General features: G+C 43.3%; 1 protein-coding gene across 11 annotated transcripts in view; it reads left to right on the top strand.

The window, feature by feature from the left end:
* Positions 1-26,930, top strand: part of MECP2 (methyl-CpG binding protein 2) — a 66,804-nt gene that overhangs the window by 581 nt on the left and 39,293 nt on the right. For 9 of the 11 annotated variants that reach the window (XM_063804718.1, XM_063804726.1, XM_063804725.1 and 6 more), the window contains exon 2: positions 4,889-5,012. The exons of the other annotated variants lie outside the window; for them this stretch is intronic. In XM_063804718.1, coding sequence (XP_063660788.1) covers positions 4,987-5,012 — 26 coding nt within the window. In that variant the 5' untranslated portion in view covers positions 4,889-4,986. The remainder of the gene's footprint in view (positions 1-4,888; positions 5,013-26,930) is intronic. 11 annotated transcript variants of the gene reach the window in all.

Below are 26,930 nucleotides of genomic sequence, written 5' to 3'. Positions count from 1 at the left end.
TCCCCTCTCCCTCCCTCGCGCGCCCCCTCTCCCGTTACTCGGCCCCCCCACCGGCGCGCGTGCGCACTTCGCCTCCCGTCGGGAGAGTGCGCCACAAGGGCTCCTGAGCTCTCACCCCCATCTCTGGGCTTTGCCTCCCCCTCCTTCTCGCCCATTCCATGAATTTCTGCCCCCCGCTACCCCCTCGCGAGCGAGTAGGTCCACCGGCTCCTTTCCCCATCTAGCAGGAACAAGTAGGTGGGGATTATTATCCACAAAAGGGACTAGACATTGTGTTCTGGGTCCCACAACTCATCATAAAGAGGTGGTTATAGTTCCCATCAGGAGCCGTGGGTAGGGGACTGTGCGTCCAGCAGCACCCGAGGCTCTTCGGCGCCAGAGGCTCTAAGGTGCGAGCGTGTCCCCAGGGTGCTCAGAGGTTCTTTGGAGTGCTGTGGCCTCGGAATGTGAGCACCCTCCCATCCTACCCTCCCCTTCGCCGGCGATCTTCCAGTTACATAAGTGGAGTGGGACATAGTAGGTAACGGGCTCTCATCGCCCTGGAGCGCTCGGGATCACCGGTACCAGATGGGGCAAGTTCATCGCGACGCTGTGGCTCCTGTTCATTGTGCCTGAAAGGTTATTCTCTGTTCAGTTTGGTCATGACCGAATCACCCAAACTGAAACTCAGATGACTTTTATATGGCAGTGGCAATGTTTCCGTGGTTTTGCACTAAAGACTTAAGGTCATTATGAAGAGTGTAAAAGGATTGCTCTCGCAGGGGAGACCGTTTATGACATTGCTAAGTATGGACCCCGAGGGGGAAAAAGCTCATTCTGGAATTGCTCTGTGGCGGTTGCTTCTGTTGCGAGTGTGTTCGGGTGTGGGTTGGTCACAGCAGAAATGGGCTCCACCACAAAATTGATATTCCTGACTCATGGTCAGGCAGATGTGTGCTTCTGGTTATTTTTCCAGGAACAGGAATGGGCTCTGCCGAGCCTTTCACACGTTGTATCTCTGCTGTGCGGGATCAGTACCCCAGACTGTGAGATAACAGGATCGAATTCAGGGGTTGGTTGGTGATCCAGGAACTATACCTACTTGGATGTGATACTGAGTGGCCTAGACGTTGTAGGACTCTCATAAGTTTTAGACATTTTGTTATACTGTAAAAATGAAGCATATACGGCCTCAGTAGTAACATTGCACTAATAGGTAATTATTACTCTAGAGAATTTTGAGTTCCATGGCTGGAATGTTCATCAGTATCTCAGCAATTTCAGTTAATAACCAGATTAAGCTGACCTCTTGAGTCTTTTGAAATCTGCTGGGTCCCTATAATAAGACAGGGTCTGGATTTTTTAATCTTTTGGGAATTTCCACCAAGGATTTAGGGAAATAGGCTTTTATGGGCTTTTCAGGATTTCTATTTCAAATCCCAATGAGGAAGTCTAGGAAACACTTGCTTTTATTTTCTTGCCTGAATATGTCAGAACCTTAAATCACCCAATCAATCTAGAAGTACTACAGTTGATTAAAGTAAGTCACCACAGGTCACCCATTCGTGGCAGGTCATCTAGGTGGCTGATCACTGGAATACAGTCATATCCCCAGGCATACACACGAGCCTCACTTGACGATCCCAAAGTTTGTACATCTGAGCTTGAGACGTGACAAGTTGAGGTCTCTGCTTTGTTCTTCATAGTTGGCAGTTTGTCTCCTCGGGTGCCCCTCCGGTTAGCTGTTTATCATACGTCTAGCCCTATCAACAGTGCAGGCAGCTTCCAGAGTATAGTTTTCTCTGCAAGGTGCCTGGTGGAGGGGTACCTCCTTTTCCATTGTCCTAATGGCTCCACTGGGCTTCCATACCAGCCCTTTCCAGTGTCTTAACAGCTCAAAGAAACCCATCTGTGGCTTTCTTGTTAGCACTGGCCTATCACACCTTCCTATTGCCTGTTAACTAAAATTTTGCCTGGAATGCTTTAAGCTTAGAGTACTGGGTCTTTGTTTTACCCGATTGATAGGAGAGTGTCATGCAGTCAGCCGAACTCCGACTTCTGTGCTGTTTAAATCCTTAGGTAGGTCTGGGGCAAGGCACAAACCACTGTGTATTCAAAGGGTTATGGTGCTTGCATTCTGTGTGTATATGTTTGTAATTTCCAACCAGAGTCGTTTCCCGTGCCTGCCCTGCCTCTGTGCAATCTAGTCTAGTAGGGTAGGGAGGCAAGCTGTGGAGTTTGAAAAAAAAAAAAAAAAGCTAGATGAGTTTAATAGGCTGTTACCCCCTCCAGAACATTCCTCCCATGTGGAGATGAAACGAGAAGTTCATTTCTTTAACCTAAAATAAAGAACAACAGAGATAAAATTGTTAGTTCCTTATTGGAGCCTGGTTTCCATTGCTAATGTACCTGCTTGGGACTCTGCATGATAAATGACGTGTCCTGGAACCTGAAATCTTTTATAAAGGTTAATATCAGCAGAAATCTTTTAATTAGCTAAGAGCAGCTTGTTCTCAAGCTGCCCAAGTTATCTTGGAGGAGAGAATCACAGGAAATGTTTGATATTTCTAGTAACCAGTGTTTTCAGTGCGTGGGGTAAAGCACACTCCTAGACTGGCCAGTCCCAAAGAGTGTGGCAGGACATCTGCTTGTTTTCCCTGCCCTCTGCTATGGTGACATCCTTGCAGACCAGTCTTGCGTGGCTGGCAGACGCAATCTTTTTTTCTTGGGTAGAGCATTATCACCGCTGCGATGGAAGGACCTTGTCCTCGGTGCCTCCATACCAGCCCTTTCCAGTGAAACTACTGCTGTCCCGGCAAGCCCCAGTGCGTGTGCATCATTCCGGGTAGGACAAGATGTGAACAGGTCCCTTTTCTTTGGGCTTAAGTAGAAGTTGTGCTCTTCTGCTTTTACCTGTTCTCTTCTGCCTTTCTCTTGCAAGAAACCTTCTGTCGAAAGCTTGGTTTGCATGCCATTGCTTAAATACTTTGATGGTATGTATGGTATGTGGGATAACTGAGTGGGAGCCGGAATTGGGGGGTGGGCAGGGCATCCCCACCCCCACATCAAAGGGGGAATGACCATTTCGTTAGAGAATAAAGCCTGAGTCTTATAACTTCTTCAAGCACATGTATGCTGGGTCTCCTGGCGTGTGAATGTGTTCCCGCTGTGCTGTGTGGCTGTTTTGCAGTTACTGTAGACACTGTAGTCTGGGCTCTCATTATTGCCTCTGAAGTTGACAGGACCAAGCCTTGGTAAGGATGCACTTGTCTTCCTTGCCCAAGAGCTAGGGGTGTTTTATATATATATTAACTTTCTTTTTTAGATTTCACAAACTGCTCTCATTTTCTGGCTCTTTTCTTTCTTTCTGTTTTTTTTTTGTTTGTTTGTTTTTTTTTTTTTGAGACAGTCTCACTCTGTCACCCATGCTGGAGTGCAGTGGCACGATCTCAGCTCACTGCAACCTCTGCCTCCCGGGCTCAAGCAGTTCTCTGCCTCAGCCTTCTAAGTAGCTGGGATTACAGGCACCTGCCACCACGCCCGGCTAATTTTTGTATTTTTTTTTTTTTTTTTTTTTTTTTTTAGTCGAGACGGGGTTTCACCATCTTGGCCACGCTGGTCTTGAACTCCTGACCTCGTGATCCACCTGCTTCAGCCTCCCAAAGTGCAGGGATTACAGGCGTGAGCCACCGCACCCAGCCTCTGGCTCTTTTCTTTTTGACATGAAATCTTAAGTTAATTGTCTTAAACTTTAAGAACTAGAAGGATTCTTAGTCCAGCACCATCAGTTTACAAACAAAAAAAAACTTGTGTCCCTGAGAAGTTGTGTCTTTTCCAGGGCCTCCTAGCCAGGATACCAGTTTGGTTTTTATTATATAGCTAGCCGAGTAATACTATTAACTTGACTTCTGGGATTTCAAAGTATTCTATGACTTGACTGTTTAAGGGAATTATGAGGCCTCACTGAACCTCAAAAGATAATTTTAGGTACCATCCTCGTAGCTGTAGAGCAGCAACAGACCAGTAAAAGACTTGGTTGGTGTTGCCCTTCTTCTGGGTTTGATTACATGAGTAATTGTGTGAATAGTCTCTAAGTTGTATGCTCTGAGCTTTCGTTTTTAGCTTATAAAAATGCTACTCTTGGGCCAGCATAGTATCAGAAATTAGCTAATTCATATGGGGCAGTTTAGGCTTTAACTAGGAAATGATGGTTATCTTAATGACAAAAAGGTACTGACAAAAGTCCTTTTTTGAACATGTGTTCAAAAGAAAAAGGGAAACTATCAAACTAATAACTGAGTTTGTTGAACATCGAGATTGACTGATCTGAGAGGCTTAAAACTGATTGCCCTGAAATAGACTTGCATGTTTTGGATGATGGCTTTGGGTCTCCCAGAGCACTTGGTTTCCCTTGGTGCTGATTTTTTCTCTCAGGATTAAAGCCCCTTTACGTGATGTTGTTACAGCAGCTTATTGCAACTTCATTCAGCTGCTTGAAAAAGAAGGGAGACTGCCTCTAGGTTCCATGTGTTCTTTCAGGGATGGTATTTTGATGTTGCATATTCTCTTGAACATGTATTCTTCCCTGAGAATTTCTGTGTGCCGTGGTAGAAGAAATACTTGCCAGAAATCACCACTCATGGTATGCTTTTGTAGTGTCGAAGTGTCCCCTAGAGGTGACAAGGCTTGTGATAGTGTTGATTCTAACAAGCATGAATCTTTCCTTTATTTTAGCACTGCGTGTTACGTGCCAGTAATTTGCAGCTTATCCTTTGTTTCTAGCTAGGTAAGCTGGGAAATAGCCTAGTACTTTGTCTATGTGTTTATCTTCAAAATGTCCCAAATAGCCCTGGGAAAAAGGTCGTGCAGCTCAATGGGGGCTTTCAACTTACAATTTTCTTTGTTTTAGGCTCCATAAAAATACAGACTCACCAGTTCCTGCTTTGATGTGACATGTGACTCCCCAGAATACACCTTGCTTCTGTAGACCAGCTCCAACAGGATTCCATGGTAGCTGGGATGTTAGGGCTCAGGTAAGTAACCTTCCTTTTTTTTTTTTTAGTATATGTCCTGGTTTGGCCATCTGTTTTTTTTTTTTTAAAAAAAAAAAAAAAAGGAAAAGAGGAAAAAAATATACTACTCTTGGACAGTATAAAAGTACCCCAAAGACTAAAGACATAACTGTGCCAAACTGTGCCATATAATAAAAAAAAGTCACTTCCCTGAGCCCTGAAAGGTCAGTGTGTGTAGGGTTACTTGGTCGCCACAGCGTGATCTGGGGGCGGGCGTCAGATTAGAGCCGGAACTGGTGATCTGCAACTTCAGTTCACCTTGAAGCAGGTCAGCCGAGCTGAGAGCGCTTGCATTGAGCCCTTTTGCGCTGCTGCTGTTGCCTTAGCAGTCTTCAGCATGTGTTTGCTTTGGTTTGGGGTAAATGGCTTAGTGGTCAACATTAGTGAGCAGTGGTAATGCATTTTCAGATATGGGAACTGGTATGTGGTTGGTTCCCTAGAAGGACACCCTCCTGAAAGCTGTCTCAGAACACCGGGGGCCGTGGCTAATGTCATGTGCTTGCTACACTCCTCCCATGGTAACTAAAGAGAGTACCCAGATATACATCTGGTTCTTGGGACTCTAGAGGAGGATGAGTACTTTGTAAAAACCTGGGGGCCCCAGTCATTCTAGGTCTGACACTCAGGTGCTGTATCAGCTGCAGTTTGAACTACTTGGCACCATTGTGTGGACTTTAGTTTTGTAAAAATGAATGGTTCCTTAATTTCTCAACCTTCAGGCTCAACATCTCAAGCTGTTTGTTGTTGTTGTTGTTTTGTTTTGTCTTTTTGATTAGTGGTCACTCCGCATTTGATGTTTTGACATGTGGATTTCAGAACTTCTGTGTGGTAAAGCAGAATGTTCCAATTGAATTTTCCCATTTTTTTTTCCCCTAAGCAAAAATGTGAGTTTTCACTTATGCGGCCATTGTGATTCCGACTGAGACCCTAAGTCATTCTTTGTTGTCTCTCTAGTGGTTTCTGACACCTCAGTGTGAAGCTGTTGTAGACATCCATAAGAAATAGCCTGCTTAGGGATTATGTGAGGGCAAGGTTTGGCTGAAGGAGAATAGAAGGTGTGGAAGGAAGCGGAAGACCAGAAGAGCATCACACTGCCTCAAGTCCCAAATTTGATTCTGCTCCTGATCCTGTGACTCAAATTGTCATTCTCTTTTACTGCTGTGGGGTGTGCTCTGGGCCCAGCTGACAGGACATTCTTTGTACTCCACGTATTTATGCCGGTGGGAGTTGTATGGCTAGTGCTTTGTGCTTTGTCTCAGAAATTGTGTGGACTAAATGTAATATGGGCAGTGAATGGGTTTCTTCTGGAAGATATTAGGCCTGGAGGGTGGTTTGGGTTTTTACGAGTCTTTTTCTCAGATTACAGATTACGAATGGATGTTATAAAACAGGCAGTGTTGACACCATACAGTTTCTCCTAAGAAATGTACAGAGAGTTCAACCTGAGGAAGCTAATTGAAAATAAACTTTTAAAAAGAAATGTAGAAAGAGGAAATTTAAAAAATATCTTATGAATGGGAAAGATGTAGCCATTTGAGCTTCAAAGAACTTTTGAGGGAATTCTCAAAGGACAGTACCTGTCTTTAGTAGATAAATGCTTGATATCTATTTTTCTTCTTTTACTTTTTAAAGAATTACTGAAATAATACATGGATTTATAGAAAAATCAAACCACTTAAAAATTGATCAGGTGGCTGGGCAAGGTGGCTCATGCCTGTAATCACAGCGCTTTGGGAGGCCTAGGCGGGTGGATCACCTGAAGTCAGGAGTTCGAGACCAGCCTGGCTAACACGGCGAAACCCCATCTCTATTAAAAATACAAAAATTAGCTGGCTATGGTGGCTTGAGCGTATAGTCCCAGCTACTCGGAAGGCTGAGGCAGGAGAATCACTTGAACCTGGGAGGCGGAGGTTGCAGTGAGCCAAGATCACACCACTGCGCTCCTGCCTGGGTGACAGAGTGAGACTCGGTCTCAAAAAAAAAAAAAGTATCAGGTAAAAAAATGAAAGCTCCCCGCTTAATCTCTGCTCCCACTACCCAGAATAACTGCTGTTAATAGCTTAATGTAGATCCTTCTAAGTCTTCTAAGACTAAACTGTGTACTTTTTGTGTTGTAATTAACAGGAGGGTTTTTGTTTTGTTTTGTTTAGTTTTTTCTTTTTTTGAGATGTAGTCTTGCTCTGTCATCCAGGCTGGAGTACAGTGGCACAATCTTGGCTCACTGCAACCTCCACCTCCGGGGTTCAAGTGATTCTCCTGCCTCAGCCTCCTGAGTAGCTGGGATTACAGGCACCTGCCACCACACCCAGCTAATTTTTGTATTTTTAGTAGAGATGGGTTTCACCATGTTGGCCAGGCTGGTGTCGAACTCCTGACCTCAGGCGATCCACCTGCCTTGGCCTCCCAAAGTGCTGGGATTACAGGCGTGAACCACCGTGCCTGACCTCAGGATGGTGTTATATATACATATTCTGCATTTTTCCATCTCATATATTCATCTCTGCCTCATTTCTTTTAAATAGCAGTGTAGTCCAGGGCTGACTTACCGTCATGCATTTCGTTGTCTCTCTATGTTATTAAAAATGCTACAGGATTGAAATTCCTCATGTGCCAGTCATTTTGAAGAATGGCTGCCTAGACTTGGAATTTCTGGTGGATACCACCACATCACTGTCCAAAATGGCTATCCCAGTTCCCACAACAGTCTGAGAAAGTGCCATTTTCCCATATCGTCCCGGAATTGGATATACATCTTTTAAATTGGTGCCGCTTGGATTATTACTGAGGCTAAACCTCAATAATCATTGTCATAGCTCTTAATGTATTAAAGATGTTAACTCTTTGTCATGCAGATATTTTCCTGTTTTGTCTTATGTCTTGATTCTTGTCTTTCTGATATATAAAATTTATGTTATGATTTATTCTTTTGCTTTCATACTTAGGAAATCCTTTTTTACTCTTTTTTTTTTTTTTTTTTTGAGACGGAGTCTCGCTCTGTCGCCCAGGTTGGAGTGCAATGGCGTGATCTTGGCTCACTGCAAGCTCCGTCTCCCGGGTTCATTCCATTCTCCTGCCTCAGCCTCCCGAGTAGCTGGGACTACAGGCGCCCGCCACCACGCCTGGCTAATTTTTTTGTACTTTTAGTAGAGACAGGGTTTCACCATGTTAGCCAGGCTGGTCTCGATCTCCTGACCTTGTGATCCGCCCGTCTCTGCCTCCCAAAGTGCTGGGATTACAGGCGTGAGCCACCGCGCCCCGCCAGGAAATCCTTTCCTACTCTTAACAACAGATCAATAGTCATCTATATTTTCTTCCTAAAAAACCTGATGATGTATTATATTCATACATACGTATTTAATACATACAAAAGGGCCAGATGCGGTGGCTCATGCCTGTAATCCCAGCACTTTGGGAGGCTGAGGCGGGTGGATCACCTGAGGTCAAGAGTTCAAGACCAGCCTGGCCAAGATGGTGAAATCCCATCTCTACTAAAAATACAAAAATTAGCCAGGCGTGGTGGCGGGCGCCTGTAATCTCAACTACTGGGGTGACTGAGGCAGGAGAATCGCTTGAACCCAGGAGGCAGAAGTTTCGGTGAGCCAAGATCACGCCACTGCACTCCTGCCTGGGCGATAGAGTGAGGCTCTGTCTCAAAAATAAAAAATAAAAATAATAATTTTATAGTTAAGTTGCCCTGTGTTTTTCCTGTGATTAAAAAAAAAAATACCTGTTTTGTATTTAACTTTGGGGTGGGATAAGGTATAGCCCACTTAGTCAGTTGTGTCTAAGCCACTTGATGAACCAGTCAATCCAGTCTTCACCTTTAACAAATGCTGATTTCTTCAAGTGAGCAAAATATCTCTTAAACTTTTTCCTATTTTCTCTATAAAGTTGCTTTTTTCTGAATTTTTTCTTTATGAGGCTTGATGGCAGCCCTATCAGCAGACAATCATTCATTCACCCAACAAGTATTTGAGTATCTGCTTCAAGCCAGGGGCAGTGCTAAGCCCTGGAAGTGGTATCTTCTCCTTATCCGGGAGTGGGGCTACAGTGTTCATTCCAGAAGACTCAAGAAAATAGCAGATCATCACAAAAGTAGGTTTTACATAAATGAGGAGGAATCCACAGGGTTGTGTATATGTGTGTGTATTTTAAATTCTGACATAAGTTGGAGCTTTAGGGTAGACTGTGACATAAGAGTAGTTTGTTTTCCAACTCATGTAATTGCCGGCTGATTTTTGTCTTGAATTATGATAATGGTAACTTCTGTTGAAACAATTCTGTATTCATCTTAGCTTGGTTGGGATGCAATAAAAGTTTTGTACTGGTAAAAATGATAATTTTCTTCCATGATGATTTTGAAGCTTTTCTGTAACACCTGATAAAAATAGAGGGGCCAGGCATGGTGGCTCATGCCTGTAGTCCCAGCTACTCGGGAGGATGAGGTGAGAGGATCCCATGAGCCCAGGAGTTTTAGGCTACAGTGAGCCATCATCACACCACTGTACTCCTGTACTCTAGCCTGGGCAGCCTCGTTCTTTAGAGTAAGACATTGTCTCTTTTAAAAAAAAGAAAAAAGAAAAAAAGAAAAGGCTTTTAGTGAATATATTTTTAGGGTAGCAAGTGTAATTTTTATAAATTGCATTATTTGAATCTAATAAATACCCTCAAAGCTGAAGTCGAATTCTGATTTTGATTGAAAATATTTTTTACTTAAAGGAAGAGGGATAGAATAAATGACACGATTAAGGAAAAGACTTCTTGTATAAGGCCGGGGTTTTTTAAATGATTTTTTGAATAGTTAGATGGACAATACGGAATTAAAAAGGTTGTGTAAAAAGTTATACGGGGCTAGGCACAGTGACTCATGCCTGCAATCCCAGTACTTTGGGAGGCCGAGGTGGGTGGATCACCTGAGGTCAGGAGTTCGAGACCAGCCTAGCCAACATGACGAAACATCATTTCTACTAAAAATACAAAAATTAGCTGGGCTTGGTGGTATGCACCTGTAATCCAGCTACTCGGGAGGCTGAGGCAGAAGAATCGTTTGAACCCAGGAGGCAGAGGTTGCAGTGAGCCAAGATCGTGCCATTGCACTCCAGCCTGGGCGACAGAGCGAGACTCCATCTCAGAAAAATAATAATAGAAAAAAGTTATATGGGGCTGGGCATGGTGGCTCATGCCTGTAATCCCAGCAGTTTGGGAGGCTGAGGCAGGTGGATCACTTGAGGTCAGGAATTCGAGACTAGCCTGGCCAACATGGTGAAACTCCGTCTCCACTAAAAGTACAAAAATTAGCCAAGCGTGGTGGTGCGTGCCTGTAGTCCCAGCTACTTGGGAAGCTGAGGCAGGAGAATCGCCTGAACCTGGGAGGCAGAGGTTGCAGTGAGCCAAGATCATGCCGTTGCACTCCAGCCTGGACGACAAGAGCGGAACTCCGTCTCAAAAAAAAAAAAGAGAGTTATATTGTAAAGTATCTCTGCTACCCTGCCCCAAACATTCATTTCTTTCCCTGGAGGCAGCCACTATTACCTGTTTCTTTAAAAAAAAAAAAAAAAAAAAATGTGGCCGGGCACGGTGGCTCACGCCTGTAATCCTAGCACTTTGGGAGGTGGAGGTGGGTGGATCATGAGGTCAAGAGATCGAGACCATCTTGGCCAACATGGTAAAACCCCATGTCTACTAAAAATACAAAAAATTAGCCGGGCACGGTGGCGGGCACCTGTAGTCCCAGCTACTTGGGAGGCTGAGGCAGGAGAATCGCCTGAACCTGGGAGGCAGAGGTTGCAGTGAACTGAGATCGCGCCACTGCACTCCAGCCTAGGCGACAGACCGAGACTCCGTCTCAAAAAATATATATATCGATATATATAACAATTTACAGTTTTAATCATCTTAACTGTACAGTTCAGTGGCACTGAGTACATTCACATTGTTGTACAGCCATTACTACCATCCATCTCTACAACCTTTCGTCTTGCAAAACTGAAATTTCATACCTATTAAACACTAACTCCCACTTCTCCCCTTTCCCCCACCCCACCCTCTGGCAACTACTATTCTACTCTTTGTCTCTATTGGACATATTTTTGTGTGTTTAGGTTTGTGTATATATTTTACATGTGTGTATAAATACACAAGGGTATGTGGGCGTTGTGTTTTTACACATACTATAAAATATTGTGCACATTTGTTTATTTTAATGTATTCTGTAGATTATTTAGAATCGGTTCATACAGAGCTGTATCATTCTTTTTAAGGGTTGGGTTTAAATAGTCTATTATGGATGTACCACAATTTATTTAACCAGTTTTTAAATTTTTTACTTATTTTTTTTAATGTTTTTTAGAGACGGGATCCCACTCCATCACCCAGGCTGGAGTGCAACAGCATGATCATAGCTTACTGCAGCCTTGAACTCCGGGGCTGATGTGATCCTCCCACCTCAGGCTCTCTTGTAGCTGGGACTACAGGGATGTGCCGCCATGCCTGGCTAAATTTTTTATTCTTATTTTTATTTTTATTTTTGGTAGACATGGGGTTTCACTGTGTTGCCCAGGCTGGTCTTGAACTCCTTGGGCTTGAGTAATCCTCCTGCCTTGGCCTCCCAAAGTGCTGAGATTACAACCATGAGCCATGGAGCCCGACAAGAGTAGCCTTTTAATTGCAGACCATTAAAGAAAAAGTTGCGTATAAGTAGATAAGCATACAAATTTATCACTGCAATACTATTTGTAGAGATCACAGAGCTGTTAGGCTAGGAAGAAGTTTTTAGCAGTTAGCACTAGAAAGCAAAACTTTGGAAACTTCCATTTCATCAAAAGTGACCTCATCTGAGTAGGGCATGTGAGGGAAGGGCCTTTTTACTCGACAAGGGGAACTTGCCGGTTCTTGTTTGTGAACCTTGAAGAAAATGGAGCATTTTTATTTTGGGACCATTCTAGGTTGTGGTAGTTCCTTGGTACTCGGGGTTGGAGAATCTCCCTCTGCTGCTGGACCTTCTGCCTCCTCATGCTGTAATATGCATAAGAGGTGTTCTAGAAGTATTCAGGAACAGGCTGTGGTTGCTTTGTTGTTCTGTGACTGTTGAACTCTTTATATAGCAGTACTTTTTTAAGCTGTACTAATTGAGCATTTATTATGTGTCAGTTACTGTGCTAGCTGCTGGAAACTATCCTACCCTCAGCAGTCTTCTGGTCTAATGGGAGGTACAGACAGGCAAATGGGCTATTGACTTTACAAGAGGCTAACTTCTGTGATGGAGAGAAGTTCCAGCCACTAAGGGAGCACATAAAAATCAGAGGAGATCCTACCAAGAATTGGGAAGTAGGTCAGGGAGGAGACTTCTTTGAAAAATGGCATCTAAGACCTGAACAACAAGGAAACATTAGCTAGGTCAAGGACAAAGCATCAGTGGGGAGAGATGCATGAGTCTTTTGGAAGGACCAGCATGTGTAGAGGCTCTGACAGGAGAGAATCTCTCAGGCCCATTCAGAGAGTCCACTGTGTGAAGACGAGGCATGAACAACCAGCCAGGACATGTGGAGAGGAGCATTTTTCTTTTTTTCTTTTTTCTTTTTTTTTTGAGACGTCTTTCTCTGTCAGCCAGGCTGGAGTGCAATGGCATGATCTCGGCTCACTGCAACCCCCACTTCCAGGGTTCAAGCAATTCTTCTGCCTTAGCCTCCCAAGCAGCTGGGATTACAGGCACCTGCCACCATGCCCGGTTAATTTTTGTATTTTTAGTAGAGACGGAGTTTCACCATGTTGGCCTCAAACTCCTGACCTTAGGTGATCCACCCGTCTCGGCCTCCCAGAGTGCTGGGATTACAGGTGAGAGCCCCCGCGCCCGGCCAGGCTCAGCTTTCTTTCCAGGCCCCGTCACACTCTTAGATGTTCCCTGGGCCCCAGAAGGCAGCGTGAGGTGCTCCGCCCATCTATGCTGTCCTTTTCCACCCCACCCTATCCACTGGGCCCCTGGGGCTCCCACTCCACTCCAGGTCTCTTCATGGACCCTTCTTTCCCTTCACTTCTCTCCCAGGAGACCTGGGAGACTCATGGGAACGGGCATCATCTTCTCCAGCACAGTTCATTGTCTAATGCACGAAAGTGCTGGGCTGTGAGAAGGTCAGGAGCTTACATGGAATGGGAGTCAGCTGTGGTACAAAGTACGCTGCTTAGTTCTACTGATTTTTTATTTTTTATTTTTACATAAGACTTTGATGGTAAAGGAAGCAGTGTGTGAGCAAGCTGACTCCTGTCTTGTCAAGTACCAGGTCCACTCTGATGAGCCCCTGTGGACAGCACTGCTGTAACTCCCCAAGCCTGGGCTCAGGAGGTGGGCCCTAAGCGCTGTTCCCAGCTCTTCCTCCATGCTGTCAGCTCTTCCACCATTCTTCCTGGCGTCATTCTAAGGTCCTGTCTTCCCCCGCCCTCTTCCTTCCTGGCTTCTACGCTCAGCTCAAGTAGTAGCTATTTGGGTACTTTTCACCCAGACTTAGGAAATGTTATCAGTTGGTCGTATTCCTGTCAGCCCTCTTACTATGGAACTCAAATAGGACAGATTCAGCTGAATTCCCAGCCCTGTGGTTGCACTCTTTGTCTGCCCTGCTTCCCCAAGGTAGCCTGTTCCCTAAAGGTCACCGAGATACTCCCCATGCAAGGTTTTTGTTGTATTACACATGACAACATGGAATAAAGTGTTTTGCAAATTTACTGGATGATATCCTACTATGTGGAACATCCTACAACTTACTCTTTTCACTCAACATTTGACTTTTGAACCTGGTCTGTGTTGCTCCGTACAGACCAATGTTCATTCATTTGATATGTCTCCTTGTGCCATAGAGATAGTTTTACAATAGAAGCCTGTCCAGAGCCATGAGGGAGAAGGGGATTGTAGAGAAACAAGGATTGGCATCTGGTTTATGTTTACATCCTTTAGTCCTGTTAACCGAGAAGAAGATATTTTTATTTCCATGTTTGCGAAAGCTTCCCACAAAAAAAGCATCCATTTTCTAGACTTATTAATAGGGCAGTCCAAAGGTTTTATTTTTAGATTTGAAAGAAAGCAAAGTAGGCTTCTGAGATATGCACATTTCCCTGTGTCCCTGTCTCTTTTGCAACATTCCACATTGCTGCTAAAACTTGAACATGAGCACTTTCAAGCATGTGCTTACTTTCTATGTATGACTCATTTTTTAAAACATTAAAGCATTTTCGGCCGGGTGTGGTGGCTCACGCCTATATTCCTAGCACTTTAGAAGGCCGAGGCGGGTGGATCACTTGAGGTCAGGAGTTCAAGACCAGCCTAGCCAATATAGTGAAACCCCATCTCCACTAAAAATACAAAAATTAGCCGGGCATGGTGGCGGGCGCCTGTAATCCCAGCTACTCGGGAGGCTGAGGCAGGAGAATTGCTTGAACCCAGGAGGTGGAGGTTGCAGTGAGCAGAGATCGAGCCACTGCACTCTAGCCTAGGTGACAGAGCGAGACTCTGTCTCAAAAAAATAAAAATAAAGCATTAAAGCACTTTGTCTGGTGGTATGTAAGTTTTCGCATTACTTAGATAAGTTGTATTTTAAGTCTTTCTACACACAATAACTTATTTTCAAAATACAAGTTTCTGTGTACTTCTGGGTTTTGTGTTTTTGTAAACAGCAGAAGGTATTAGTCCATATTAAGTACTAATTTGTTCTAATATTTTCAGCTGTTTTTGGAATTACACTTGGCAAAAAAATAGACAAATGTCTGCAGTTGTGACAGTTTGTTTTTTTGTTCTTTTTAACTCCAGAATAAATAATTCTAGTGAGTTTTTTTCTTGGCTTGTAAGAACATGGGAATGATGAGAGTCATCATAACACTTAAGTAGTTATAGAAGGTTGAACATCTGTAGTCAGTTGTATAAAATTTCCTAGTCATCCTTCCAGGTTGTTTAAGACAAACAAATACATAGTATTTATTAAGCTCTTATAAATTTTAATTGTAAAACATCATTGTAGAAAACTTTGAAAATGCGTATAGGCACAAAGATAAAAAATTAGGCCAGGTATGCCATGGCTCACGCCTGTAATCCCAGCACTTTGGGAGGCCAAGGTGGGAGGATCTTTTGAGCCCAGGAGTTCAAGACCAGCCTAAGCAACATATTGAGACCCTATCTCTACAAAAATATCATAAAACAAAATAGAATCACTCTGGCGATTCCACTATCCAAAAAAAAAAAAACTGCTGTTAATATTTGGTATGTATCTTTCTAGACCAAGGCCTCCAACTTTGGTTGAGAATTCAGCCAGGTCTGTGACCTTGGATGGGAAAAACATTCACTCTTTATTTTCACCAATGTCTCTGAAAACCCAGATTTTTAGCTGGGCATGGTGGCTCGTGCCTGTAATCCCAGTGCTTTGGAAGCCCGTGGAGGGCAGATCACTTGAGCCCAGGAGTTTGAGACCAGCCTGGGCAACATAGCAAGACCCTGTCTTTTAAAAAAAAAAAATCCAGCCGGGTGTGGTGGCACATGCCTGTAATCCCAGCACTTTGAGAGGCTGAGGCAGGCAGATCACCTGAGGTCAGGAGTTTGAGACCAGCCTGACCAACATGGTGAAATCCTGTCTCTACTAAAAATACAAAAATCAGCCGGGCCTGGTGGTGGGCGCCTGTAATCCCAGCTACTCCGGAGGCTGAGGCAGGAGAATCACTTGAACCCGGAAGGTAGAGGTTGCAGTGAGCCAAGATCACGCCATTGCACTCCAGCCTGGGCGACAGAGCGAGACTCTGTCTCAAAAAAAAAAAAAAAAAATCCACATTTTCTTCAATGACAATTGTAAGCAACAGATCATGGTAGTATTAGAATAGCAGTGACTGTCACCAGTAGAGATCAAAGATACTTTCATATCATATTATAGTTGTTACAGATATTTTGAAATATATATGTCCATCACTGCTTCAAACTTAAGGTAATTATTAGACCCATCTCTAGATCTGGTTATTTAATGATTTACTGAAGAAGCACATATTATTTGAGCACGAACTCTTGAAATATGTTGTTAATCAATTTCTGTGCATTTTACACATTTCAAGACATTCTTCTGAGGAGGAGTCCAGAAGGCCAAAAGGGTCCATGGCAGAAAAAGGTTAAGAACACCTGTTCTGTACTTTGTACCATGTGGCTACAAATATAAAAACAGACGTTAAGCCAGGTATGGTGATGCACACCTGTAGTTCCACCTACTTGGGAGGCTGAGGTGGGAAAATCACTTGAGCCCAGGAGTTTGAGGCCAGCCTGGTCAACAGAGCAAGACCCCATCTCTTAAAAACCAGTCAGCACTTGACTAGTCAGTTAGTGGGGGAAAACACAGGTACAGTAAAAGGAGTCAAAATTACACTTAAACTTAGGTCATCTTATTATATCAAACATTTATTAACATGTTTAGTGTTTTGTGTATATTATGCAAAGTGTAATGCAACTAAAACTGTTTAACACTTCTCGATATCACATAAATTTGTTGGTGCATAATAGCCTAAAAGTTACTTTTGCTGTTGGCATTTTATTTTATTACTTATTTATTTATTTATTTATTTATTTTGAGACAGAGTCACACTGTCGCCAGGCTGGAGTGCAGTGGTGCGATCTCAGCTCACTGCAACCTCTGCCTCCCTGGTTCAAGCGATTCTCCTGCCTCAGCCTCCTGAGTAGCTGGGACTACAGGTGCGCGCCACCATGCTCAGCTAATTTTTGTATTTTTAGTAGAGATAGGGTTTCGCCATGTTGGCCAGGATGGTCTTCATCTCTTGACCTTGTGATCTGCCCACCTCGGCCTCCCAAAGTGCTGGGATTACAGGCATGAGCCACCACGCTGGGCCTGCTGTTGGCATTTTAAACATCCTTCTAGAGTCTTTCTTATTTGCCTGTAAGCACGTACACATGTTGTTGTTGTTTTGAGACAAGGTCTGTCGCCCAAGCTGGAGCGCAGTGGTGCGATCACAGCTCACTACAGCTTCGACCTCTTGGGTGCAAGTGATCCTCCCAATCAGCCTCCCAAGTAGGTGGGACTACAGGTGTCCGCTACCATGCCCAGCTAATTTTTGTATTTTTTTTGTAGAGACGGAGTTTCACCATGTTGCCCAGACTGGTCTCAAACTCCTTTGCTCAAACGATCCTTCCGCCTCAGCCTCCCAAAGTGCCGGGATTACAAGTGTGCACCTCTGTGCCTGGCCCACATATTGTTTTAGATGAATGAGATCATATATGTACTTTTGTAACTTGCTGCCTTTCCTCAACAAAATGTTGTAAATATCCATGTCCATAAAAATAGACGTATATCTTCACTTTTCCCTAAAATGAAAATAACTTACTTGCATTTTCTTTTTTGTTTTTGTTTTGAGACAGGCTCTTGCTCTGTTGCTCAGGCTGGAGTGCAGTGATGTCACAGCTCACTACAGCCTCCACCTCCAGTTTCAAGTATTCCTCCTACCTCAGCCTCCAAGATAGCTAAGACTACAGGCACATGTCACCACACCTGGCTAATTTTTAAAATATTTTTTGCAGAAATGGGATTTCACTATGTTGCCCAGGCTGGCCTCAAACTGCTGGCCTCAAGTGATCTTCCTGCCTTGGCCTCCCAAAGTGCTGGGATTACAGTCGTGAGCCACTGTGCCCAGCCTGCATTTTCTTATTATAAAAGTAATACATGTTCAATGGACAAAAAATTTTCAGAAAATATGCAAAGATGAAAAGTAAAAATTGTCCATAAATCTGTCATCTACAGATAAAGATAACTTCTGGATAATGTTTTTCTACCATCATTTTCAGTAATCACATAACATTTCGTTGTATGTCTATGCCTTCATTTAATTAAGAGGCATTTCCATTATTTCTGCATGTTCATGACTCTGAATGATGATATGTCTGCCTGCTGATGGCTACAACCCTGTTTCTGCATTTCAAACCTCTCTCTTGAGCTCCAGATTTGATGGCCTCGTCAGCATTTACTTGAGTTGCTCATAAGTATCTCAAATTTAACAAGTCCCAGTCTTGATTTTTTTCCCACTTCAAACCTATTCCTCATGTTGTCTCTATTTCAGTAAACAATATCAACATCCACCCAGTTACTCAGTCCAAAATTCTAGGAGTCATCCTTGATTCTGCTCTTTCTTTTTTTTTTTTGATACGGAGTCTCATTCTCGTCATCCAGGCTGGAGTGCAGTGGTGCAATCTTGGCTCACTGCAACCTCCGCCTCCCGGGTTCAAGCAATTCTTCTGCCCCAACCTCCTGAGTAGCTGGGCCTGGCTAATTTTTTGTATTTTTAGTAGAGATGGGGTTTCACCATGTTGGTCAGGCTGGTCCCGAACTCCTGACCTTGTGATCCGCCCACCTCAGCCTCCCAAAGTGCTGGGATTACAGGCGTGAGCCACTGCACCCGCCCTGATTCTGCTCTTTCTCTCATCATCCCTGATCTGTCAGCAAGTCCTGTTAGGCCAACCACTTCTCAGCATCTGCACTGCCAGTATGCTAGTCCAAGCCACAAAACACCTCTCAGAGGTACGCAACAGGACTTTGTTGTTGTTGTGTGTGTGTGTTTTTTTTTTTAACGGTAGAATTATTTTATAACTTGAAGTGTAGGGATGACCTTCCTTTTAAAATTTTATTTATTTTCTTAATTTTTTATTCCCATAGATTTTAGGGGAACAGGTGGTATTTGGTGACATGAGTAAGTTCTTTAATGGTGATTTCTGAGATTTTGGTGCACCCATCACCGGAGCAGTGTACACTGAACCCAATTTGTAGTCTTTTATCCCTCACCCCCTCCCACCCTTTCCCTCAAGTCCCCAAAGTCCATTGTATCATTCTGATGCCTTTGCATCCTCATAGCTTAGCTCCCACTTATGAGTGAGAACATACGGTGTTTGGTTTTCCATTCCTGAGTTACTTCACTTAGAATAATAGTCTCTAGTTCCATCCAGGTTGCTGTGAATGCCATTAAGTCATTCCTTTTTATGGCTGAGTAGTATTCCTTTGTATATATATGCCACAATTTCTCTATTCACTTTCTGATTGATGGGCATTTGGGCTGGTTCTATATTTTTGTAATTGTGAATTGTGCTGCTGTAAGCATGCGTGTGCAAGTATCATTATGCAACGGGACTTCGGATGACATATTGAACAACTTCCTCACTGATATCCTTGTGAAACGCTACATATTTCATGGGTCTGTTTGTTATACCAACACTCAATTCTGAATGATGGAATTATTTCACATTTAGTCTCTTTTTCATCTAGCCATTATAGTTTAGTTTAAACACCAAGTTCCATTCCTGCTGCATGCTGAAGGATTTGCAGTACATCAGGCTATAGTCCATCGATTCATTCCACAATTGAGTAAGTAAGGTATCTATGGTACCTCAGGCCCTGTGTTAGGCAGGGATGGGGTAACCTAGACAGATTTGGTACCTGTCCTCATGGAGCTTGACTTTAGCGGCAGAGACAGATCTTAGATAATTGTACCAGTACTTAAGTGTTCAGAAGGACAAGTATGGAGGTGGGAGCCACTCCAGTCCTCTACAGTCACGTGCTGCACAACAACGTTTCAACCGACAACAGAGCACACATACAGTGGTGGTCCCATAAGATTAGAATGCCATATTTTTACTGTACGTTTTCTATGTTTAGATATACAAATACTTACCATTGTGTTCCAGTGATCTACAGTATTCAGTATAGTACCATGCTGTACAGTTTTATAGCCCAGGAGCAATAGGCTATATACCGTATAGCCTAGGTGTGTAGTATGCTACACCATCTAGATTTGTGTAAGAACACTCTCTGATGTTAGCACAAATAAATCGCCCAATGACACATTTCTCAGAACATATCCCTGTTGTTGAGCGACTCATGACTGTACAATGGAGGAACAGCTCAGCCTGCCTTCCCCAAGGAGGCAACGCCGATGCAGGGAACCGAGGGTTGAACAGAAGTGGGCAAGGTGCAGAGAGGAAAAAGGCTTTCCAAATGGAGAAGAGCATGTGTGAAGGCCCTCAGTCTGGCAAGAGCTTAGTCCTGTGTGGCAGGAGCTGAACGAGGGGTTAGGGGAGAGTGGCAAAGGGTCCGGGCCATCAGAGAGGTCAACAGGGGCTGGATCATGCAGAATTTTGAATGTTACCATCAGAGTGATAGAAAACATGAAGGGTAAGGTGGTTTGGGTTTTGAATTTTTATCAAAATATTGCAACTACTCGGCAACAAGTTAGATATAACAAAAGAGGTCATCGTAAAAACAGCAGTCTACCCCTTCCCCTTCCCTTCCCTGACTCAGACATGACAGCTTTTAACTGTTTCTGATTTTAGTTCCTTTGATGGTTACCTCCAAAATTAAATCATATGCTTATACATCTTTCTTGATTTGCCAACTTTAGGGAACTGTGTTAACTCCCTGAAATGAAAGAGAATGACTTAGCTTACGTTACCTCCCCATGTTGAAATTCATATTCACATTTCTCTGTAATTTTTTTTTTGAGATGGAGTCTCACTCTGTCGCCCAGGCTGGAGTGCAGTGATGTGATCTCGGCTCACTGAAACCTCTGCCTCCCGGGTTCAAGCAATTCTCGTGCCTCAGCCTCCTGAGTAGCTGGGACTACAGGCGCACACCAGTGCACTGGGCTAATTTTTGTATTTTTAGTAGAGGCGGGGTTTCACCATGTTGGCCAGGCTGGTCTTAAACTCCTGACCTCAGGTGATCTGCCTGCCTTGGCCTCCCAAAGTGCTGGGATTACAGGTGTGAGCTACCATGCCCAGCCCACATTTCTCTGTAAATTTTAAACAGTATTTTAGTCCATATGTCAGTTCCCCTCTGTTTAAGATAAGGGTATTAATAACCCTACTTTTCCTTCCACTTTCCCTCCTCAACTTCTGCGTCTTAAAAGCTGTACTTGACCATACCCATTCTTGCATTTGTTAACATGTGTGTTCTGCCCTGCAACCACAGCCAAGTTGTAGCTTAATTCTAAAGTCGAAAATTACATTATTTACATTATTACACATGTGAGTATTGTTCTTGGCGAGACCAAATAATGAATGTGCCCAGGATTACATTTCCTTCTTTACAGATCTGGACCACTCAAAGGAGAATGACCAATCAAGGTCAAATGGATTCCCTTTTCTTAGACTCTGTCACCTGCTTAAAATCCTTGCTAGGATTTAATCTACTTCATATTCAAACCTTGGCTTGCTTATATAGCTCTTTGTTTTGCCCACCATTTCTAGTTGCCTTTTTATTTTGTTTACTATTCCTCCTTGATTATGTTGTAAAATGCTATTAGCAGTGCTGTTTATTTCGTACGATTCGGCTTTTTCCCCACTGAAGACCTTTCTCTTGGAAGGCCTCTGCCCTTCTGCAATCTGGGCAAGTATCTGCTCTTTGATTTAAGGTTGCATATACAGCTGTACCTGGACCTTCTCCTCATTGGGCTCTTGGGTTGGAGCCCATGTCTTAAAACCCATATCTTCCTTTTACATGGTTTACTCCCTCGTTTTCTGGACTGCATCCTTAAATAATGTGCTCAGATAGAGTGCATGGGGAGTAAACTGTAGTGGATACCGTTGTCACCTACCCCATATCCATTTCTTCTTTGCCCATTCCTAACAGAATCCTGATATTATTCACCTTTCTACCTTATTCCCAACTTCAGAAAGGATCCTTAAGTCATTCCACACATTGCATTCCTTTGGCAACTGTTACTGGTCAAGGATGGACATACAATCTAAGTTGGTTCACTCAGACTGAAGGGAAGGACTTCCATGGCACGTTCAGGGAAGACTTTCTCTTTTTCTCTCACTGGAGTAAGTGAGAAAGGTGTTGCTGGGGGCTCTTCTGTAACCTCAGACTGAGGGACAAAGCCTGAGGATAAAGCCTGCTCACCAAGGAAGGCGGAGCAGAGAAACGGGAAGAACCTGGGTCTTGATGCCGTTGCTTAGCTGGTGATTGCACTGTGGCTGGGGCCTGTTCTACCTGAGCTAGGGACTCAGATAGGATGGACTTTCTTACTGAATGAGCCAGCTTCAGTTTTCTTTTCTGTTACTTGTAACCAAAAGCATTGTGACAGATAGGTCTTCTGAGTCACTGCATACCTGAAATACCTTTCTTCTACTCTTACACTTGATTGGCTGAGTATAGGGTTCCAAGTTGAAAATCATTTTTTCTCCTAACTTTGGAGGCATCTCTTCTGGTATGCAGAGTAACAAATGCAACAAATGCCTGATGCCCATCTTATTATGGTTCTTTTGTAGGTGCCTTTCTTTTCTCTTCCTTCCCTGGAAGTTTTTAGGATTTCGTCTCCTTATTTTTAGTGTCCTGAAATCTCATGAGAATATGTCTAGAGTTGTGTCTTGTTCACTCGTTGTACTGTGGTCATTCAATCTGAATACTTTTGTCAACTCTTTTTTTAAAAAAAAATTACTAATTTACATGCTTTCATTTTCTCTATGGGGACTACTGTTTAACTTTGGACCTCTTATATTGGTCTTCTGTCTTCTCTCATATTTTTCATTTATTGGGTGGTGGGGGGTGCTCTGAATTTTGGAAGATCTCCTGCATTTATTTTCTTTTTCCTTTTTTCTTTTTTTTTGAGGCAGAGTCTTGCTCTGTCACCCAGGCTGGAGTGCAGTAGCCTGATCTCGGCTCACTGCAACCTCTGCCTTCCAGGTTCAAGCAATTCTGCCTCTGCCTCCCACGTAGCTGGGATTACAGACCTGCACCACCACGCCCAGCTAATTTTTGTATTTTTAATAGAGATGGGGTTTCACCATGTTGCCAGGCTGGTCTCGAACTCCTGACCTCAAGTGATCCGCCCGCCTCAGCCTCCCAAAGTGGGGTGAGCCACCGCACCCAGCCTCCTGACTTTATTTTCTATCCCTTCTGTTAAATTCTTTATTTCAGCCAAACCTTTTTTTTTTTTTTTAACTTACTGTGAAGCCTGTGTGCCTACTGCCTAGATTAGACAATTGTTAACATTTTGGCGTATTTTCCTGGTCTGTATAGATAGGGTGCATTTTTATACCTTTTTGCTCACCATTTAAAAGGAACTCACAGATGTCACGACATTTCACCCCTAAGTACTTCAGTATACATCTCCTAAAAATAAGGACATTTTCCAATATAAGCACAATACCCCGATCACATCTTTAAAAGTTAACAATAATTCTCTAATGTTATCAGGCACCCACTTTAAATTCAGATTTCCTCCAAATGTCTCTTATCGCTGTTGAGGGGCTCCAAAGCAATTAAGATTTATACATTGCATTTGAATATGCTTCCTTTGTCTCTTATTTATTTATTTATTTTATTTTGAGACAGAGTCTCGCTGTCTCCCAGGCTGGAGTGCAGTGGTGTGATCTCAGCTCACTGCAACCTCCGCCTTCCAGGTTCAAGCGATTCTCCTGCCTCAGCCTCCCAAATAGCTGGGATTACAGGTACGCACCACCACGCCCAGCTAACTTTTTTGTATTTTTAGTAGAGACAGGGTTTCTACTAAACCATGTTGGCCAGGCTGGTTTTGAACTCCTGACCTCAAGTGATCTGCCCGCCTCGGCCTCCCAAAGTTCTAGGATTATAGGCGTGAGCCACCATGCCCAGCCCCTTTGTCTCTTTTAACAAGAACAGCCTACCCACCTCTCCTTCACTTGTGATACTGACTTTTTGAAGCAGTCAGCCCAATTGTCATCTAGAAGGGCCCACATTTTAAGATACATATTTTTAGAGACGGCGTGTCACTATGTTGCCTAGGCTGGCCTTGAACTCCTGGCCTCAAGTAATCCTCCTGCCTCAGCCTCCCAGGTAGCTGGGACTACAGGCTTGTGCCACCACGACTAGCTGGCCCACATTTTAGATGTCTCTCTTTTCTTGTGATATAATTTAACTTGTTTGTCCATATATGTTACTTGTAAACAAGAAGTTAGGTCTACAGGCATGTTCAGGTTAAACATTTTGGGCAAGAATATTTCATAGGCAGTACTGTGTACTTCATATAGCATCAGCTCACCAGGCACTTAATGGTTGGTTACCCTGTGGTTTGTGATGCTACGTTTTAACACTTGATTAAAGAAGGAGGTGACTGCCAAATCTCCCCATTGTAGACATACAGTTTTCCTGTGGTAATTGATATATAATCTGTGATGTGATGCTTTGGCACCATACAAATATCCTATTGCCCAACAGCCATTTGCATAATGATTTTAGCATTCATTGATCCTTGCCTGAAACCATTATTACATTGGGGGTTGCAAAATGATAGTTTTTTTAATTGTCACCTCTTCTACATTTAGTACTGTCATTCCTCTGTAATGAATTTTCCCTCATCAAATAAGGAGGCATTATATTTCCTCCTAAAAAGACAGTATAGATGCTTAATATTTGCCTTTATTACATTTCAGAGTAAGGAGTTGGTAGAGTAATCACCTCAAATGGTGGCAAAATATTTGCTGTTGTGTTTCCTTTTCTCTTTCATGTCAATATGGACTCATAGGGATTTATTTATTAAATGTTTTACAATTCAAATTGGGTCAACAAGAGTCCCTTCATGTTGGTTCCTATATTCTCCTGGCATACCCTCATTAATTAGTCTTTGAGCAATTTCTTGTTTTCTGGCACAAGATATTCCATCCCAATGTGTGCTTTTCCTGTCCTAGAACTGATTCCAAGGCGCTCTGGTTCCTTTTAGTGGCAACAGTATTTAGAATCCAACATGTGGGTACTAAATGTGCTGATTCTTACTGGGGTAACATTATATCTAGGCACTTTCAGAGGACATCGCTAGAAAATATATTCAGTTTTTATTTTTTATTTTTTATTTTTTTGTAGAGACAAGGTCTCACTATGTTGCCCAAGCTGGTTTCGAACTGAGCTCAAGCGATCCTCCCACCTCAGCCTCCCAAAGTGCTGGGATTACATCTCTCAGGGCAAACTGCTGGTAAATATTTTCACAAAAGAAAAATAAAAAAACCGAAGTGCTGGGATTACAGATGTGAGCCACTGTGCCCTCAATTTTTTTTTTAAGTCATGAATACATAATGATGTCTTCTATGGCAATTTAACATTACAGGGTTCTTCCTTAACTTTTTTTTTTTTTTTTTTTTTGAGGCAGGGTCTCGCTCTATTGCCCAGGCTGGAGTGGTGCAGTGGTACAATCCTAATTCACTGCAGCTTCAAATGCCTAGGCTTCAAACAATCCTCCTCCCTCAGCCTCCCGAGTAGCTAAGACTACAGGTGCATATCACCATGCCCAGCTAATTTTTAAAAATTTTTTGTAGAGATGGGGGGTCTCGTTGCGTTGCCCAGGCTGGTCTCGAACTCCTGGCTTCAAGTGATCCTCCCATCTCGATTTCCCAAAGTGCTGGGATTACAGGTGTGAGCCACCACGCCTGGCCAACTTTTATTTGATCTGTATATATCTTTTCCTTATACTGAAAATGTTGGGTCTTACTAATGTTAACATAGTTACTTATTTGCTTTATCTTGTAATAGACATAAAATTACAAAATTATAATACCAATATTACGATAAATAGCTGGGCATGGCGGCGCTCGCCTGTAGTCCCAGCTACTCAGGAAGCTGAGGTGGAGGGACTGCTTGAACCTAAGAGTTTGAAGCTGCAGTGAGCTGTGGTTGTGCCACTGTACTCCTACCCGGACAACAGAGTGAGTGGGGGGAAAAAAAAGAAATAATGGAAGATCCAGAGAAAGCCCCAAATATTTAAAAATTAAACAATACACTTTGCAGCTTCCTCACCTCTCTCAGCCTTCATAGAATTGAAGAGAGTTAGGGCCTTGCACTAGATTAGGCTTTGCCTTAAGGAAATGTTGTGTTTGATTTGATCTTTTATCCAGACCATTAAAACTTTCTTAACGTTTATTAGTAATAAGGCTATTTCACTTTCATATCATTTGTGTGTTCACTGGAGTAGCACTTTTAGTTTCCTTCAAGAACTTTGATTCACAACTTGGCTAACTTTGGTACAAGAGGCCTAGCTTTTGGCTTCTCGGCTTTCAACATGCCTTCCTCACTAAGCCTGATCATTTGGTTTTTGGTTTAAAGAGAAAGACATACGACTCTTCCTTTTACTTGAATGCTTAGAGGCCATTGTAGGGTTATTAATTGGCCTAATTTCAGTATTGTCTTGTCCAAGGGAATAGGGAGGCCCAAGGAGAGAGAGAGAGATGGGGGAACAGCTGATTGGTGGAGTAGTCAGAATATACACATTTATCACTTAAGTTTGCCATCTTTTCTTTTTCTTTTTCTTTTTTTTTTTTGAGACAGTCTTGCTCTGTCACCCAGGCTGGCATGCAGTGGCATGATCTCAGTTCACTGCAACCTCTGCCTCCCGGGCTCAAGCAATTCTCCTGCCTCAACCTCCCGAGTAGCTGGTATTACAAGCGTGCGCCACCATACCCAGCTAATTTTTATATTTTTTAGTAGAGACAGGGTTTGCCATGTTGGCCAGGCTGGTCTCGAATTCCTGACCTCAAGTGATCCACCCGCCTTGGCCTCCCAAAGTGCGGGGATTACAGGCGTAAGCCACTGCCGCCTGGTCAAGTTTGCCACCTTTTTTATTTTTTTTATTTTTTGAGATGGAGTCTCACTCCATCACCCAGGCTGGAGTGCAGTGATGCAATCTCGGCTCACTGCAGTCTCTGCTTCCTGGATTCAAGCGATTCTCCTGCCTCAGCCTCCCAAGTAGCTGGGACTACAGGCATGTGCCAGCACGCCCAGCTTGTTTTTTGTATTTTTAGTAGAGACGGGGTTTCACCATGTTGGCCAGGCTGGTCTCCAACTCCTGACCTCAGGTGATCTGCCCGGCTCAGCCTCCCAAAGTGCTGGGATTACAGGCGTGAGC

This window comes from Pan troglodytes, chromosome X, assembly GCF_028858775.2.
Source record: "Pan troglodytes isolate AG18354 chromosome X, NHGRI_mPanTro3-v2.0_pri, whole genome shotgun sequence".
NCBI lineage: Eukaryota > Metazoa > Chordata > Mammalia > Primates > Hominidae > Pan > Pan troglodytes.
Note: the sequence above shows the minus strand (reverse complement) of the source record. Positions and strands in the feature narration are given on the sequence as shown.